General features: G+C 37.2%; 1 protein-coding gene across 2 annotated transcripts in view; it reads right to left on the reverse strand.

Moving 5' to 3' along the window:
* Positions 1-21,080, reverse strand: part of LOC105386373 (regulator of G-protein signaling loco) — an 81,824-nt gene that overhangs the window by 10,847 nt on the left and 49,897 nt on the right. For both annotated transcript variants that reach the window (XM_048622067.1, XM_048622068.1), the window contains exons 5-6: positions 2,130-2,225; positions 201-340 (exon numbers count right to left, since the gene is read on the reverse strand). In XM_048622067.1, the coding sequence (XP_048478024.1) occupies positions 201-340; positions 2,130-2,225 (236 nt within the window). The remainder of the gene's footprint in view (positions 1-200; positions 341-2,129; positions 2,226-21,080) is intronic.

Consider the following 21,080-nt stretch of genomic DNA (forward strand, 5'->3'; position numbering starts at 1 on the left):
ACCGGTTTTTTTTTGTTTTTAAGACAGCGCAATAAACAAATCTGGGGATTATCTTTCACAAATATCAGTTTTGAACAAATCATTAAAATAGGTCTGCAAAAGATTTTTGCTACTGGATTGGACGCATACTGCGATGTATATAGGGCATGGGAGGCATATGATTCCAGAAGATGTTGCGCTTTAAGCATGACCTGTCATACCTGATGTTCTCATCCGCGAACTCATTATGCAGGAAGTGCTTGAAGGCGGCGGCGCCGGCGGGGTCCGCCAGCAGCTGCTCCAGCCCTAGAGACCAGCGCGCCACGCCGCCGCCCGCTGCTGGGGAGCCTTCGGACATTTGCTGGAAAGAGAGAGTGAGATATAGAAAGATTTGCGATGAAAAGAGATGATTGCTTCTGAATAAGAATGGAGGGCAAGCGGCGTTGACTCTTTCAAGGAGACCTAAAACTTTGGTTCCTAGTGTAAGTACGATGGTAAGGGTTAGCCTTCGGACATTTGCTGGAAAGAGAGGGAGAGATGTAGAATGATATTTGGTGGAAAGAGATGGCTGTACTACGGTATAGAGTGAAGTGGAGATCCTTCCAATATTTGCTGGAAAGAGAGGAGGATATGTATATTGCTGTGACTTGGAAAATGCTAGCAATGCGGTGGTGGATCGAGGGAGTGGACAGAAGTATAGTGCTGTGTGGTTCCTAGTGTGACTACGGATGGCCGGCCGGTAAGCCTTCGCATAATAGCTGGAAAGAGAGAGGGAGATAGGTGAACTAGAGGGCTAGAAATGCGGTCAGAAGACGTATCTGTGTTGAAGAGAGTTTACTGAATTTAGCACACAAGTGTAGTCTGTCTAGCTAGAACGAAAGAAAGAGGATTTAATAATATAATGTAAATTTATTCCTATTCTCCGATTCTTGTAATAATCACTTGTACTAATAATACATTTTTGAACCACTACTTTTCTGTAGAACAATAGAAAATATTCTACAAGTAGGAATACAAAAAGAACCATTTACTAACCATTAAATACGGTCGCATTTAAATTATTACAGTGGGTAATTATAATATTGTAAGTAGCTCATAGGTAGGTATTATGTATTAGTATTATTTACATATTGAAAACGGTCACGCTCGTGTACGAAATTTACCAAATCTACAAAATAAATAAGTACTTACTTATCTTGAGAACTTGCTTACGTGCATTGTGAAACGCTGTGTTTATCTTTAATCCTTCAGCTACCTAGGTAGGTACTGAAATTCTAAAAATATTTATTTATTTGTGTCTCACTCTCATCATTAATTATAGTTATGCTTCCATCATTAGTGTCCCTATATTATAATAAAAATATAAGTAAAATAACTACGTTTTTACTCGTTCCCAACTAAAAATGGTTACCATATTACATTACAATCTACCAAGCTAAAGAACCAAACTACATAACCTAGCTACATAAGCTTTTTCCTCTGGCTACCATTGACGTCCAAGCGCCATAACAGAATTGTGTCAAAGCCATACCCGGGGGCTATTGCAGCCAGTTATGGAGTTACCTCTCATACCTTCTGATTCGGCATCCATTGTTACATGAAGCGAAGGGTCAACTAACGTTTATGGGCGTGAGGTGAGCAATGGCGTACGTTGGTAATGCTAATGAACATTGTGACGTCAAATGAGTAATTAGCTATAATTATTGAGAAGTATTGTTGGGCAGTTGGTGTTGGTTTAGTATGGTTTAGTTTAGGATTCATATTATCGTCTAGACCGCCAGAAACTATGTATTGTTAACTTTAACCATTATGTCCTATAGGCCACACATTACGTAAGGAGTCCGTTGAAATCCATGACAACTGCTTTTCAGTTGGCCTCAGGGAGGTAAATTTAGAGCACCAATGGTTTTTACTAGTGTTATTATATTAGCAACATGGCAATAAGCAATTACCTACTTGACTCATCACCATGAGTTCTGCATGAGGAATCTCGACCAAAGAGTGTTGTGGCGCTTTTCAACCACAGAGAAACCTCTGTCCTAGAGTCTCAGTGACAAACACCAGAGCTGTCCTAGGGTTGTCTCCGAGGCCAGTTACTGACAGTCCCTGGCTGTCCATTGGTTTTTTATGCAGCAGTGTAAATGTCTCACCTTGTTATAAATATTAGTCCTGTGGTCGTGATGCCGGTACGAGCTGCCCGCGCCGCTGCCCGTCGTCCACCGGCGGAACGGAGACGACTGCTCGCTCTGTGGACAAACAGACGCAAGTGTTAGACGGAACGCAGCAGTGGATAGCGTGCAATGCAATTATTTCAAAAGGAAGGATGCGCGAAGAAAATGACACCGGCGCGCTGGCCCTAATTCAAACAAATTATGACAGATATATGAGATTTTAGGGTCAGCACGAGGGTGCCATTTTCTTGAGCGGTTGACCCTGTCCTTACGCTATCTAGTAATATATAAGTCAATGGTGCTATGCGATAGTTTCGGAAATATGTTGCGTGGCGTTGTGAAGGCGGTTTATGGGGTGTGTGTGTGTGATGAAATGTTCGTAGTTTTTCATGGTTTATGACAAAGTTTGAACGGCATCGTCTAGCTGTCATTTGTTTTATGATAATAAATTGCCGTTTTGTGTCTTCATTTTAAGTAATAAAATAATTATGTATAGGTATAGAGTATGGTTTTCGTTAACGATAGTCAAACGTCACGTATTTTGCCAACGTCACAGTCATACATAACCTAGGCGTTTAAATATAATTTGAACCCACACAAGGTGGAATTTTAATAATAGGCACGTATTTAAGAGTTTACCGTGGTTGAATGAACTTGGTGAGATATTAATAAAAATACATTTTTAATGTTTATTATTTCTAGCGACATTGATGAATCCGTGTAAGCAACTGCGCCTATAGTGAAAGTAAAAGTACGAATAACTTGCCAAAACAATCCAATTTGAACTTTAAACTTATTTAAATTAAAGCAAATTTTCCGACGCTGAAATACCGCTTCACGGTTTTATAGCCGCCGTTAATAATTCAGCTCTATAGTAAGCAGATAAAAAGTCAAATTGCAAGAGTAAATACTAAGTTGAAGTAAATGAATGAACAGAGTTCATAAAAACACGTTTTTTTTCTGGCAGTATGTCTGTCTGTCTGATCGTATCTCGGTTCAGACAAAGACGCGTGGGAAAATTGTATTCAATTTGTTTATTATGTTATGGTAAAAGCACTTTTAGTTTTATTTCAAGCAAATATTACTGGTATGAATTAAAGTACTATAAAAAGTAAAATTTGTATACTTTATCAAAAAAAATATGATAGAGATAGAGAGATCTCCTTACTGTTTGTAATATATGTTTATGAAACAATATAACACAGTAAAATGTTTCAACAAACTATAGGATGTTTATTTTGCTAAAATTAAATTACATAAGTAAATAATAACATTTCAGGGAAAACCTGAGCCCCCCCACTAACACTAATTCTGAGTGATGTACATTTTAATCAAGATAATTATATTGTTATAATTAAAATTATCTGTTTAATACACAACATGTTGTAGATACATGTGGGGAAATCCCTAAAATGGAAAACTACCTTAAAATATTAGGTAGGTATTTCTAGCCCTCTTTAATTCCAGTAACTATAGGTACTTGTTATAATATCAATCGTATAAACATCAATAGGTAGATGATACAGTTGTTAAAAAAAATTGTTATTTTAGTTAAAAAAATCAAACTCAATAGGGTAAAAATATGCGGCCAACAAACTGTAGCAAAGATATAGAATATTCGCAAAAACAAACAAAAATCTGTCGCAAAAGTTTAAAAAAATTGGCATGATGTAATAAAATTGACATCTGACAACAGATCACTAAATTTCCACGCGCTTGTCACATTCAGTCATAAACATACACCACAGAGGTGTGATAGGGGTGTGGCAACGATCTGTCAATAAAATTAAGAACATTCACACAAAGATAACGGAGACATTACTATAAATAAACTTGTGGATCAAGAATCAAGATACACGAGATACAGAGATAAGTTAATAAACGGAATAAAAAAAACGTTTTCAGTGTTTAATCGGAAGGTAAATAAATAAATGAGTGTAAAAGTAGGTAAGTATATGACTGTGTTGCGAACTGACAGCACTAGGTACCTACTGTCAGTACTGTCATGCGTGAGTAAACTCGGGGAGTATAAACATTACTATACATTTTTAGGCTATCGCGTTAAATGATGTGGGACATTTCCATTTATAAACGAAAAAAAAAAACTGGAAAATTCTTCAACTTTGTAGGTAATATAAATATATATATTTTTATGTTAAGAAATACGGGTTGGTGACAGTGCATTTGCAGTACAATGTAACCCACAGTCGAGGCGACAGTAGTCGGCGTTACTGGTCACATAATTTTAGATACATAAGTAAGAAATACATAAATAGGTAAATCTAGAAGTACCTATAGATTTAGGACTTGTGGTTAAAGCTGTATATTTAAGCATATCAAATGAAACACACCTCATCCTCAGAGTCGTCAGAATCCCAACTGATATACCAGATGACCATTGATGACGTATCAGATATCATATCACGCGCTACGCTTTAGTGTTTACTATCACTTCACTTCTCTTGACTCTGTGGTATCACTACCAACACCAACATAAAATCACCATTTCACATAGTCAGACTATGGATCACTAATGGCAGATTCTCTGACAACTCCTTAAAATAAGAACAAGAGGTAACACCATAGACAACACCGCACAAACTCAAAACGGCACTAGAGGAAAAATAAATTCCAAAAACACATGCTGCGTTCGTGTAGCTTGCTGCAGTATTGCGGCATTCTGCGTACTGACGTGACATAATGCAGCCAGTGTCCCAGCCGCACTCGCCGAAACGAGTTCAACAATGTGAATAATTGAAATAACAATAGCCCCGGCCAGACAGATAAGCGGACGTGCTTCCGGCGAGCTGCCAGAGAGAATGAATGACAGTTGACAAGTTTTTTTTCCTTAATCGATAAGATTTTGAATTTAGAAAGTAGTTATGAGCTAGACTAGACTTTGGTTTCGAGAGAATTAATCGGTTGAATACCGAAAAATCTGACTCAATAAAAATATTATGTCACTCGCGATATCGCGGTTTCGGCTGTAAATACAATGTTTTATTCAATATATTTAAATATAAAATTAATACATATTTTAAGCAATGGGTCTTTCTACCCCGTAATGCAACAAACCTTGACAATATTTTTGTCGATTCATCCAAGACCTGTGTTGTTTTCATTCATAGCTACATAGTACGTAGGCTTTTTGCTATCAATGTGGGTGCTCAGATATCATTTATCAATCGGTCAATTTATGACAGGAATGTCAAGAATGGGAGATAATAATATGATAGCTTAATGATAGTGATAATGATAGATAAGTGATAAACTGATAACTTATGGCTCGCGTAGCTGTGACGTATTTCTGGTGTGCATTATGGTACTTAAGATGATAAAAACAATATTATGCACGTAATAAGGGCAAGCGAAAATACGCATTCGTATACTGTCATGGTCCAATAAATTTATTACATAAAATACCTAGTGCAGAATTTTTTTTTTATAAGTAAGTAATTATTCAAAGCATAAATCATGCAGCAAGTCGTGAATAAAACAATTTAGCAACGTGATTCACTTAAATCGGTCACTGGTTTTATCATTATTGTTTAAACGTTTATTGATATAAATGACAAGTTAATTAATCAATTAACATTATAGATATTTATGTTACCTACTGTATCAATCTAGAGGTATATAGCCATAGCGCAAAATGGTATAAGTATACAATAAATTATTGCTTTGAATTATAATATATTTACATAAAGATAATAATATAATGAATTGTAATAATGTTCATATACTACAGAAAAGAGATATACCCTCTTATTCATAAAAAAGTTAGCGGACGCTTTAGCTATTGAACTGTTCTGTCACTCTCTGAAAGAGAACAATTTGTTCTTTGACAGAGAGTGACAAAGTTTTTCAAAGTTTTTTGTTCTTTGACAGTTCAATTATTGTAAGTATCTGTCTTTGGACCTACAGAGCGCCTAATTCAGACTTTACAGCACCCAGGCTTGCGGCTCCAGTTGACTCGGGAGCTAGGCTGGCTGAGCTGAAATTCGGGGGATATGTACAATGGTTCCACTCGAGAGACACACGTACAGGAAGTTCATCCCACCCATCAGAATAGAATAGAATGTTTTAGCAATATGCTACGTGAAGAAAGACGAATAAGCTTATAAAAAAGATAAGCTAGATTTAAACAATGGACGGGAGTTTACTCATTATAATGTTTTCAGGCAGTTAACATGTTTTAAGTCTATTGATAATCATTTTATTAATTAAGTGTCATTAGATAACAGAAACAAATTATATTTATATTATCTCTTACAATTATTACATCAGATACCATAGTATATTATAATATTATGTATGATAACTACATAAGAATGACTAAACTTTTTTTTTGTGTATGTAGGTACCTACGTGAAAAATCTACCTACCTTCTTATTTGCAATACGTAACAGTCAACTCATGGCATGTTTAACATTTAAATTTAATATATCAACATACAAATATAAAAGAAGAGGAACAAATTTTTACAGTAATTTTAAATGATTTTGTAAATAAGCGTTACTACATAAAGCTCACAGTTTCATACATGAAATAAATAGTAGGTTCCATAAAATATATCTATAACATAAGAGACACTAATATATGGCATAGCAACGACGCAACTGATAAAGCCGCGTCGATAACATCTCTTCGGTGCACCGATACTATCGACAGGAAAATTTCATTCTAGGAAAGTTCCAAATTTTACATTTATAGATACTTACAGGAAAAAAAAACTAAAAGAATCCAAAGGACAAAACATATCGTTACTCTATACCTTGTTTCACGAGGAAAGACATCTGATACAATCAAAAACTACCCTTATTCGAATGCAATAAGGGTCCTGTCAGATGTCTTCCCCGTGAAAAACGGTATAAGGACAAAACAAAACCTAATTAGGTAAGTAATTATTGAAAAACTTACAGCCCGCGACAGAATTCGCAACAGCTTTTCAAATTTGACAGATGGCATGTTTAAAAATCCAAAAAACACTGGCACTTTATAAAAACAAAATTCAGTAAGAAAAAAAAACACTTGAAAGTCAGTTCCTCAACAAAAACACAAGAAGTTCGCGCGCACTGAAGCCTCTTTGCTCGTTTAGTTACAGATTGTCATATACAAAGGAGGTTTTACGAGCGGCGTGCGTCACGCAAAGAGGCTTGAACAGTACTGGCTGGCCGCCGCGCGCTAAGCAAATTAGTCTGTACACTATCGGTTTATCAACCAATCTGTTATCTGTGGCATGCGAGCGACTCGTGCGCGGGAAGCCACTTGGGGGATAGCGGATAGAATATAATCCATATTGCGGAAATTATAACAAATATCCCAAATAAAAAAAAACAATTCATCAATTCAATTCATTTTAGAATTCTAACATAGGTACTTAAGATGGGTTTGGAATGTCTGGTGTAAGACAAGGGGAGAGATTTAATATAGGCTTCAGGTTGAAGACAGGTCATAATGTGTCTAAAGAGATAACAAGATAAGCAACCCTAAAGAAGGAATAAGCATTTATGAGATTGTTCATTTATATCACCAACCTTTTAAAATCCGTTTTCTTCCTATATTATGCTCTTGACATGTCCCAAGTATTGCTATCGTTCTAGTGATTAAGCTAAGGTCACTTTGTCCTTTCGCCATGGATTATTTTATAATCGCAGTTTAGTGCGCGTACTTAAGTAACTAAGTACTATATACGAGGTGTAATACGGGTGATATAGAGGAGAAACACGTATAATATTGTTTAGTCGCTTTATCTTCATCTGTTTTGACAGGATGAACACGATATGTCTTTGTAACCAGTTAAACAGCAGGTAAATTTACTAGTTTGTATGACTTGCAAAATTCATTATAGTAAGAAATACGTGAGTACAACTTATAAGTTACTGATTGACAATCCATAAATTAAAATCCAGTTCGGAGGCAAAAAATAATTAACTTATAGATCAAATGTGTATGTCTGTTATTAAAAAGTCGCAAAAACAATAAAAATGTAAAACCACATGATGCTGCAGTATATGTCACATTTCACTTGACATTTAAATGTGATAAATTTGTTTACAGATTTCTTTTAGCTCTAATAGACAGGCCTACTTACTTAGTTATAGATAATGCGAATACTTGGAAAGACATCTGTCGTACGCGTACACGTAATATTCGGATTTCCTGCTTCCGTCGGGATTTAGATAAACTGTAAAATTATTAGGAAGTAGAAATTGCTATCTTGTAGTTGGTTTTTTTAAGTAATATTTTTTAGAGAGACAGTGCGTTGCATTGTAATTTCAGAATCTAACTTAATTAAAGCTAAATTTGAGTATTATGAAATGCATCATTCAATTCGCTTCAACAGGATTTGCTCAATAGGGATACCGTGACTTAATTATTAATAAAATGATTAATCTTAGAATTCCACGCGTAAAAACGTTAAGTACATTAGTACATATGAAATCTTAGTTATTGCTTCATTTCGAAATTTAGCGTACTGCGTGTAAGACATAAGATTGTAACGGTCAGTTGAGATTTCTCACCGAATAAGGGCGGATTCGACCAACGTCGAGTAACTTTTTACTCGAGAGTAAACTAACAGTTACTCGCGAGTAAGCAGATTTTGTATTCTACCAAACCTGAAACCAAGATAAGTAGCTTATCCCAAGAATAAAATGTTATACCGCCAAAATTTACCGTGTAACGAGCTTATCCGAGAGTAACATAACTCATGACGTCAAGAAAAGTACAACCAAAACAAAGCATTACTGAAAGAAACACGAGTATTTACAAGAAAAAGTGAGAAAACAATACTCATTGTAAACATTGTCTGTCTATTTCGCTTAAAGGTAAAGTCCACTACAAAGGATTAACTTGCACTAAAGTCAATAATGATCCGATAGTGAACACACAATAACACTTATTGACTGTGTCATAATAATCACATCAAAGCGAAATCATAATAAAATTATAAGATATCGAAAATCTAGATCTATAGGCTATTGGATTAGGTACATCCGCATACCATACCTACCTTAAATGATAAGATTATTGCTTGCATGTTGATGAGCAATACATAATGTGTTTATACATTTATAGTAAACCCAGGAATGCCCCGGATACTTCTTCATAAGATATAAACTGGTCACACTGAAAAAATACAAAGAGCAATGACTTATCAAAGATATTTGTCAGTGTGACCAGTTTATCTTAAACAGACTTATTTTGGTTTTATTTTAGTATCTATCTACCTACTAGTATATTTATGTACTGTTTTTTTAATCATCAGTCTCCTGCTGTAGCATGCATGTCGAATAGGTTGCTATATTGGTGGCAAAAATTACAACAGGCCGAAAGGCCTTGTATCACTTTAGTTTTTTTTTTAAATAACTAACTTTATATCGGGTAAGTTATTTTTAGTGCGTCTAAGGGATATGTCATCTAGGGATGTCGAAAGTGCAAAAAAATATCGATATTTCGATATATCGATATTTTCTTTTATATCGTTACTGAAATCGATATATCGAATAAAAAATATCGATATATCGGTAGCTTAATAGGAATAAATCCTTGCGAAATCAAATTCCTTTAATATTAAAAAATACTATTTTCACTTTGTGCCAGTGTTGTGTATTGACATGTGTGATGACCCCTTTACACTCTCGCTCGGTACACGGTTGCGAGCTAGCATCGCCGCATTGCGTTGTGACGCAAACAAAAGGGTATTGTTAATGAAAAATATATCGATTTTGATATGTTTTCGATACTTGATTATTTATATCGATACATCGATATATCGGTTTACAATATATCGTCGGAAAATATCCATAGATTTATAAAAATATATCGATACATCGATATTATTTCGACATCCCTAATGTCATCAAATATTATAGACATACTTAAAGCAAAAAGTATTGTAAGAACAATTAATAAAAGACAATAGACTTTGCATGATAATGATAAGACAATTATTTGCATTATTATAATATTAAATAAAGATCTAAAAATAGAACTGCATAATATTCTTTGAACAAAGTTTTTCGCTCTGACGCTTTATTTTCTATTGCATCAATACATATATACTCCTTACAACTGTACATAGGTACTCTTTATTTAGCTGCTGAAGAACAAGCAGCTCGAAAGATATTTCGGGTAAATAGCCCATTTTTTTGTGTAATCTAAAGTACAAAACAGAAACATGGTTTTCCTATTTATTTATTTATAGATGGAGAGATAAGTAAATCACATGAGTTGAGACGCTCTGCAGTCACATGCTTTCATCACTGATTGATTACAGAAGACAGGATTATCTATTTCTATTCTATTAAACCTTTTATTAATAAGTACCTATGTATGTTAAACAAAATTGGCAGATTTTGAAAGTCTTTTCGTAAATGGAAAGTGTTCCACCGCCCTTATAGGCATTGCTGGGCCATTTTTTGCATAAAGTTAAAAAAAACTTTTAATATCTAGCTTTATACTTACGCAAAATTAAGATCGTCTGAGGGGAAAATATCCGTTATGCAACATTATTGAGGCAAACGGAATGATTCACAGAGCATTACTAAATACATTACTAATCTGTGTCCGTGCTACTAGTTGCAGCGGGTGATAAAAGGGATTTGCAGGAAAACAAATGAAATACAGATAAAAATACATTCACAGAAATAGAAGTGACAAACAAACATACAGAATTAGCCCACGGCCAGATAACAATAACAATTTTACATTATATGTACTTATATTTTTTATTGTATCTGAAGAGATTAAGGTGATATTAAACAATTTCGAATGTTTATTTTCTTATTTATTTTGTACATATATTGCGTCATTCATTGTACAGTTTGTTGTCAAGGAAAATTACTTATTAATTTATTTATTTATTTATTATTAACTTAATTAGTTATATTTTTATGATTAGAGGCTTGCAAGAGTTACAAGTGATTACAAAATGGTGAATCCTCGGTATGTATGTATGTCGGTACTTTTCTCGCTTACTGCGCTTTTAGCTGTTTTTCAAATAATTTTAAATTGAATGAAGATTGTATTGTAGGTAGGTTACCTACATACATACCGACTGTTGAAAAAATACGCAACAGAAAACGAACACGCACTTTTTTCGTAACACTGATCGACTATTCAAATTATTACAAATTTGCATACAATGTGTTGAAATTGATAGCAAAAAAGGATCTATTCATATCGAAGTTTCGCAACTGCTCGACCAACTTTTTTTAAAAATAATTATGTTAATGTGTGACAAATAAGCATTTATCAAAATATGCTACAGTGTGAATCATGAAACACATGCAGAAATAATAAATGTCCCTCTAATAATACTTTATTATGTCTTAGTGAGTAAGGAGCCACCATCATTAAATTTGCAGGACCAAGATTAATTTTTTCAAACTTTGCACCCATGCGTGTGCGTGCACATGGATAAATTAAGTACATAGTGGGTACAAGACTAGTACCTGCTGGGCACTAATTCGGTGTGTAAATAGACAAATGTGTCAAGGGCTTGTTCTATTTATAGAACACGGTGAGAAAATACTTATATTTCACCTTGGATAAGGCTTTTGTTGTGTGTATTTTTGTAAGTTTCTTTACATGTTCCGATTGTGTGCTATTAAAAGAGGAGATAAAGTAGCGCAGCTATTTATATCTTGAATACACTATTTGGGTTATAAGAAATTTTTATTTATATTACATCAGGCATGTTTACCGACCTATATATATTTTTTTTTTATGAATTTACGTTTTTTTGGATCTTGCGTAGAACAGTGTGCACGCCAAAACTAAAATTTTGCTTGAAATATTGCTGTACATTACACGTCAGAATATAATATATCTACATATAGATGATAGAATATGTCGTGCATATTGCCAGTATAAAAAAGTGATTGAAGTATTTTCTGCTCTACTTGACTGATGGCTAAGCACAACTCGTGGTCGCAAGCTGATCCGGTCACCGCAAAGTCTACATATGTAACAACAACCGCAAAATAAAGAAACTGGCATTGTCTTGGCATTGGCTATTGGTCTCTAGAAATTTCCAGCTCAATAGATAATAACTTAGGTATGCGATTATTTTACATTCATACTAATTTTATGTTGGAAAGCAGTCGAACAGTTACATTATCATCATTTTATTAAGTATGTATACTAATCACCAACAGGAATAATAATCGTCTTCGTATATTTTATTCCTAGAAAGATAATTTTTCTTAATAGAGAACTGAGATTAAAGAATAATTTGACCATAGAGTTAATCCAGACGTCACAGATTAGCTAATGGCCGCCCGAGTGACCACAGACAACTGAGCTTTATGACATCGCTCCCACGACCCTTCCCGGAAATCAAAGGAGGATAGGCTACTTCTTCTAGTAAGTAGTAATCCTCTTTGGTAATGAGTTTTCCAAGAAGTATGTGCGAGTATAGCAAATCATTTGTTTTTGTTTATGGTTTGATAAAGTTATAGCGAAACTAACTTATCTGACCCACTATCGACTAACGATCGCTATGAAATAAGAACTCTTAGAAGATTTATCAAAATGTAGTAAGTAGTAAATATGTATAGTACTTATGTTTACGTCAGCTGTCACCGGAGCAGATAAAACTTTTAACGAAGTTATTATTATCTACCTGAGAATATAAAGAAATAGACGACGGTATTCAAGGAATTAATATTAGAGGTTTTTTTTTCAATTCGGTTCTTAATTAACATTTCATTCAATAAGTGAACATATAAATTGTGCCATGCATTTCTGTGTATGCATAGGCATAGCGATACTATGTAAAAGTAAAATAACTTATTTATCTAACGATAGTTAGAATTCAATTTTCAATATGAAACCAAGATGAAGATCAGAACGATGTCAGACGAAGCTCATCTAAAAGTGATTAAAATGCTAATCGAGACGGTATTGAATATTTTACGCAGATCCTATAAAGTCTAAAGATTTCTAGTTGCTTACGAGAAGATAAAATCGAAAACTACGTTTAATGGCCGTATTTATTTTATTATTTATTTAAAGGCTATTAATTTAAACAGTATCCTACGGTACTTATGCTTTTCATAATCAACATTTTCTTTCCAACAACGTCCAATCTTGACATAAACATCGAAGAAAGTCCCCGGCATTCCCGATTTAAAACTGGCCTTCTACGGTCCAGCGAAAAAACAAAAACGTCTCCCATAGACAATACCAAAAAGGCGGCACTGCTTTCTTTTTAAACGTCTCTAGCTGATGCAAATTGTTCACCTTGTCTGTGGAGGCCGGCTCCGTCCGGAAACCTCAACTTTCACCGGCACAACACAAACTAATCTACGCGGCTTACGCACGCGGGAACTTCGTCCGACACTTGTGTTTACGATTCCGAACGCACGAGCCTTCTTTTGTTTTCGAATTTCTTATGAATTTGTACTTAATTATCACATTATTGTATTTTGTAGAAATTCAGACTTAATTGAGTTTGAAATTACGCAATTGCATGATGTTTTATTGAGTTCAAAAATGAGAAGTACTCATAGATTGTCTTAGGTATTAGCGGGTTCAACTGGTGTCCATTAGCCAGCAGTAGGAGCTTCAAATCTGCTTTCAATGGACGATAATTGATCACACTGGATGACATCTGAAGCTTGATGCGTCTTAACTTCGATGTAAACCTCTTTAATTTTAGTCATACCTCCTACAAGCCTTGACACCAAACTAATATTGATGATGTTATGCATTTCGTGAAGTCAATACCTAAATGGTCAGTGGTCTCATGATGAGGTGTAGTCTATGACTAACGCTATCATAACAAGGATAAAAAGTACTTACAAATTAAAAAAGACGTCCCCGCAATGAACAAGTTGTAAACACACACAAGTTCAAAAAAATAATATTAAAAACAACGATAGTAGAAGAACTTCCTCCTTTTTCCCTATAAATTAAAGCTGCCAGTGCACAAAATTCAAATTTCGAATCACTCCAGAGACCACAGACGAATATTTTTGTTTCTTTTAATCCGCGCGCGTTTGCGAAGCCGGCTACAGTGCCTAGCGGGCCGGCGCTGACTGTTGCCTATCCCGCGGCCGAGGTACACGCCAGAGCGTTCCCACACTGTCGTTATGTACTAGACAATCGCATAGACAATACAACAACTAGGTATTCATTAAATGCACGTTCCTAGCCCCTAGTTACGCTAATTGTTATGGGATTCACGTGAAAGAAAAATGGGAGCAATTTTCTCGATCGTCGGAAAAGTGTTTTTTTTTTCGAATAGGGCTGTGATTGCTTTTGATAATCGGCGTTATTTGAGCTATTAATAGCTACACTTTGAAAACTATAGCATGAATCTAGGAAATAAAGTAAGTTTTTCCTTGAAAAAAATAGCAAATGACATATAAAATGTATGTGTTTGACAGCTGTCACACTCATGCTATATTTTACAAAGAAGTTTCCATAGATTTCAGTAACCAACCGGTAAAAAAAGGTATCAAGAAGCGAGATGGCTCGGCGCCTGTTAACGCATAATTTACCATATCAACGAGGCCACGGCAGACGCCCAAACTGGAATGAGCGATGGAGGTCAGTGGGTGATCGAGGGAGCCCAATGAACGAGTCTTTGACCGAGCGGGTGGCACGGACGGCGGGCTGGTAATCGGTTATCACGCGGACTTATTGCCTGAAGAGATTGACAAATGTAGGAAGGTTTTATTTGGTTTTATTTTCTTCTTCTTTCCGTGTCCGATGCACACTAGACCTGGGGGTCAGAGACAAAAACTAAGTTTCGGAGCGCGCGTGCGTGCTTTATAATAATAATAATAATAATAATAATAAAGTTCTTTATTTACAGGTAAGACCCATTAGAATACAAATACAATAGTAAAATTAAATTAAATTATACATAATATGTTGCCTATGATAACTAATCTATAAAGTTAAGATTAGTTAAAATTTGCCATTCTCAGCACGGTGCACGGCCAACCAGTGTCTAACAAATCCGTTATCAAGGTTGGAACTAATCGTTTCTAGGATCCGGTTGTTAGAGTTCCTAATCCTCTCCCAAAAAGCAGCTGAACGAAACCGAAGGACAGCATAGAAGTCCGGGACCCTGGCGTCCGCGAACATGCCACTCGCGCTGCAGTACCTGGGTAGCTTCATTATAATACGGAAGGCGTCATTGTATTGCACTCTTAAGACATTGTAAAAGCGTTTGGTGAAGTTAACCCAGAGCTGACAGGTATAAAAAGTTTGGCAGTACGCTTTGAACAATGTTATTTTGACTTCACGGGAGCAGCGCGCGAATCGCCTGGCGAGCATGTTGCAGCGCACGGCCAGCGCGCGCCGCTCCCGCTCCATGTCCTGTTCGTCGTTCAGCTGCTCGTTCAGGAGGTGACCCAAGTACTTGAAGCTCCTCACTACCCGAACTGGTGAACCCAGCAAGTAAACCGGCGGCACCGTCTCCGGACCCCCACCTGCACGAAATACGAGCATCTCGGTTTTCGCCACATTATACTTTAAGCCGTGTCTTTCAGCAAAGGCTTCACAGACTGAAAGCAGCTTCCGTAATCCGTTAATCGAGGGGCTGAGAAGCACCATATCGTCCGCGTAGCTCAAGTTGTTAACACACACGTTATCAACATGGCAACCGATCCTGGTGCTTCTCAGCTCCACGATTAGATCGTTAACATACAAGTTGAAGAGGTCCGGAGAGGTGAGCCCCCCCTGTCGTACGCCACAGTCTAATCTAAAATCATTAGATAGTGCGTCGCCCCATTTCACATTGTTAGTCTGGTTCTCGTACCAATATCTCAACAGGTTCACAACAATAGTCGGTACGTTGGAATCAGTAAGCTTCTGCCAAAGAGTCTTATAGTTTACTAGATCGAAGGCGCGGCTAAGATCTAAGAAACATGCATAGACAGAAGTGTTACGATTGAGGTAGTATTTTACAGTATGTTTGAGCGCGACTATTGCTGAATCCGTCGAGAGACCGGCACGAAACCCAAACTGCGCGTCATCAATCTTTATATTGTTCACCAGTTCGGGCTGCAGGAGCCTCTCGAAGATTTTTCCTATAACCGTACCTAGCGAAATAGGCCTATAGTTGTTCGGGCTCGAGAGGTCACCAGTTTTGTTCTTGACAATCGGTACCACCACCGTCTTCATCATGTCGCTCGGCATGAAACAAAAACGGATGCACTGATTGTATAGGATGCTCAGAAGTCTGAACACCCCATCCCCAGCATACAGGATGTGCTCAAGACTGAGGCCGTCGTGGCCGGGCGACTTGCCGCGCGTCATGGCGCGCACGGCGCGGGCCACGTCCCCCGCGCTGAACTCCAGCCGCTCCGCGCCGCCACCGCCGCCGCCGCCGCCGTCCAAGCCGGCCGCAGCCCCGGGCACACCCCTAACTTCTAATGGCTCCACTCTAAAGTGACGAGCAAACATATCCGCTATGGATTTTTTGCATGTTTCATTATTAACACTGACAGGCAGCTCTTGCTTACCGCTCAAACTCTTTACATTTTTCCAAAATTTTACAAAATTTTTGTTTACTTTATTAACTGCCAAAATATTCATTTTAATCGAATCCTCATTATTCTGCACCCATTTAAGTTTATTTTTAAATGTTTTTCGACTCTCTAGCATTAGTTTGTAAATATAGCCGCTCGCGGGGCTACCACAATCCATCCACCACTTGTGGTATAATCTGGCCTTAGCGTGCCATTCCCTGACGTGGTGGTTCCAGCCGGCGACCTGTCGAGCCCGACCCCGTGCACCGCGCTGAGAGTGACAACTATGAATAGCGGCCTCCTGTAACGTTGTAACAATAGACTTGTACAAATCACTTATGCTAACCTTATGACAATCACAACATTTATTTTCATTTTCATTATTATCACAGTTATTACATTGACTAGACGTTTTTATCGCTATAAATTTATCATGACAATACTTGGCATAGTTATTAATTTGATCTATATTTCTACACTTCCAAAGCACGTTATTGATATCAGTCTTATTGTAAATATGTACATTCTTAATATTAAAAATCTTAATGTCAGCTTGTATAAAAATAGGGTAATGATCAGACCAACTAACATCATTATCTACCCAAACTTTGGTAACTGAGTCCCAAGCGGCTTCAGTTGACAAACAATGGTCAAGCCACCTACGGGAGCCACTAGATTCACACATAAAAGTAAATGTACCGGACTCAACTCCTAAGTAATTTATATCCGCACATACCCAATTGTTTTCCGAGCAATAGCTCATCAGCTCACGCCCAAACGGTGCGCTCGGGTGCGCGTTGAAGTCGCCGAGGGCAAATGCAGCCTCAACGTTGTTGTCATCAACAACGGCACCAATACACGCTAAACAGTTCGTAAAATCCGTTAGATTATCTGCTATGTCGCACGGCATATAAATAGTAAAGACCAGAAACACTCTATTACATAAACTTATTTTAATGGCCGCTATTCTATCAGATTTACAGTCAATAATGGTTACATTAGTAAACACTGACTTCCGCCACAACAGCGCCAGTCCCCCGTAGGGCCGACCTCGCAGCACTCCAGCCCCGGTGTCCACCGATGACGTAGATAAGCAGGCAAAGTCATTATCGATTTCATTTACGAAATTAAGATCATGCGGTAAAAGCCAAGTTTCCTGAAGCGCTACGATGTCAGCTGTTTTACAAATATCGCGCACATGAACAATGGACCTTTTCAATGATTTACAATTGAAAGAGGCCATTAATAAGTGGTTAGTTAGGTGTTTATCCATTATTGGTACTATTGGGTCGTGTAAGGCGCGAAGTACGCTCTCTGTATCGCCTGTAGACCAAGCCAGCGGGCCAAAAGTTATTATTTAGTATAGTACCTACTTTACTACCAGGGATCATAACTTTAAACGAATTAAAACTAGTTTCCCGCTGCGGCATTAAAAGTTCGACACTTAGGCATTTTTCATTCATGTCGTCAAAGTGTTCCTGAATGTCTTTCTCGGTAATGTGTTTCATTAATCGAGACACATAGATAGCACAGGCGGGCTCCACGACCTGCAGTCTATTACTCGATTGCAAGGTGCCTCTCATATTTTTATTCTTACTACGCTTCTTATGCGACACCGTAGTAAATCCATTGTCATTTACACCCTTGTTGTCATTGGGCATACGGTCGACAGTCCCTCCCTCGCTACGCAAAATATCACGGTAGGTAGGCGTGTGCGAAATCTCGGCATCAACAAATTCGTCATCCGTAGGCATCGCCGACTCGGGCGACGGTGGACGGGCCGCGGCCGGCTCGGAAACCGGTCCGCTATCTTGTTCACAGCTCGTCAACATCGGCGCGCGAATGTCGCCCTTAACACACGCGCGTGACGTAGTCACCGGGCTATTCTGCATCGAGATAGATGACCGCCCAGATAAACCGTTTGAGTTGTTAAATTGAGATGGTTGTTTTTTGTTGAAGGGTTTCTTCTGTACTGCCACCCTGGTCTGGTCTGGTGTCCACCTCGATCTAAGCCGAGATAATTCGTCCTGAAGCGTTATGAACTCTGATTTTGAGACAGAGTTAGTTTTTAAGTCAAGCATTTCCGACTTAAGTAAAGTCAGGTCTTTCAGTAGTCGCGTTACGTCGACATGGTCGAAGGTCACAGGAGGAAGTCGGTCAAGGTTCTTCGCCACAAACGTGGGCTGAACGTCAGGATCAGTTGCTTTAAGGAGTACTATAACATCTTTAATATTCTTTTTCTTCTTGTCTTCACCTTTTCTATTAACACAGCGTGCACCGGAAATTTCTTGAAATAGTACCGATTTACCCGTATCTATTTCGGCGTCAGAGAAGTTCGTAGCACATATTTGTATAAGGCTCACATCGTCGATTATGTCAATTTTATTCTGAACAAATGTTAAGAATTCGTCAATGATGGTTTTCTTATTAGTATTTATTTCACTCATTATTACAAGAACGAGAATAGCCCTCGCGCGCGGAAGGTGCGACAGTCATAGCCGCATACACAACCATACACGATACCGGTGCGGTGAAGACTTTGCGAGCCACGACTCTATCTTGTTGTATTACCTAAATGTGCCGATTGCACGACAGCTCTCGTTCGTTCGTTTTTCGTCAGTACAGAGTAACACTCCTGGATATATAGGAATCATCACAGGGTCTGATTTGAGTCAATGGCCGACTGGTAAGACCCAGGGGACGCCGGACTTTCATAAATATAAAGTACCTATAGTTGAGAGGACCATCCCGAGGTTTTTGAATATTTCAAGTTTAATTAAATTTCCGGATAATACAATACATGGCAGAATATAAGGAAGCAAATACTCAGTCACTTACCTAACAGGTGGAGGACTGGTAACAATGTACCAGACATTGTAACAAATGTTTACCAATTCACGAAAATTATGGAAATTATTCGCAAAAACATGTTGAAAGCGTGAACGACGAATCTAGCCACATTTATCTTTACAAATTGGTATACATAATAACATTTTGCCTACTCATGTTTATGGACTTAGCTCGTACGAAGCACAACAAACCTACTGGGTAAAACGCAAAATAATAGTTCAGAGATTGTACAAAGCGCGTAAATAAATTGTGACAATAAATATACTCCACATACATAACGTATATTGTTGTAACGAGTAGTAAACATTCTGAATGGACATAGATAAAACAATTACAGTAATATCTAATAAATAACACTTGTTTCCCTGTGCATTTTACTAGCAGCAAAAAAAAAACATCACTAGATGTCAGTAGAATCGCTACAATTTCCTGAAAAAATTTGATTTTTTTTTATCGAAAAATAACAGTGGCTACCTCTAAAAACATCTGTAGAGAATAGTTTGAAAACTACAGAAAAAACACAAGAACATGATATTGTAATACAGAATTATTTGCTTCGTGAATTTGGAAAAATCCGCTCAAACTCAATTCAACAGCTGTTATAATATCAAAGCATTAATTTGTTAACCTAAATTAATTTATTTTCAGGTTGCACAATTGTGAAACGTAAGGAAGTGTTTGAGCACGCGCCATATCAGATGTACACACAGTTGGGTCAATACGAGAGAGACAATCAACTACTGTATTTACCACAGCCTGTTGCTTGGCTGATGCCTTGTTACCAAGATACTATAGACAAAACAGGAGCGATTTTTAATCAAAAATATGGTTTTGAAGCAAAAAGTTCTGAATCAAAAATAAAGACTGAAAACAATTGAAATTGAAACTTCTGACCACGGACCATCACAATCCAAGGATCACATGTATGAAAAGAAAATCAACGTGATTACCACTGATTCTATGTTATCTACCAGAAACCTAGACTGAAAATTGTCCGGAAGAAGTAAGGTTTCCATTGCAATTACTCTTGACAAAAGTTGACAAACAGTCCATAGAGCCGCTACCAACATAACGGCACGAATCCCGGCGCCAGTTTCCGGGAACACACACCGTTGTGTTGGCAGTACCGTATGCTGTCAGTTAACACCTATCCCGTTTACTAGTTTACAACTGTTAGAAGTTAGAATGCCGAGTGTTAGCTTCAACTGTATTTCACATAAAGGTTCCGTAGGTTTTAAGTACCGGCGTACTAAATGGGATACCGTTGTTGTTTAATGTAGTTGTAGTAAACCGAAGATATCAAGTTTTTTATAAGTTTATACAGGGTGTTGCTAAAGTGGTAGGTACAGTAAGCCAAAGGGGGTTAATTTAGAAAGTCATTCTAAACAAGTTTTGTTGTAGGAATTATGAAAATTGATGAAAAAAAATAACTATGAACATAATTTAAAAAACTCAAATTTTCAAAAGTCGTAGAGTAAACGTGGTTTAAAATGACAAGCTGAGTCACCCCCTTTCGGCTTAAAATACATTTTTCATAACAACCTGTAGAGCTACAACCAAAGCAATCACTAAACAGGCACCCAGACTG

The sequence above is a fragment of the Plutella xylostella genome, chromosome 7 (genome assembly GCF_932276165.1).
Source record: "Plutella xylostella chromosome 7, ilPluXylo3.1, whole genome shotgun sequence".
Taxonomy (NCBI): domain Eukaryota; kingdom Metazoa; phylum Arthropoda; class Insecta; order Lepidoptera; family Plutellidae; genus Plutella; species Plutella xylostella.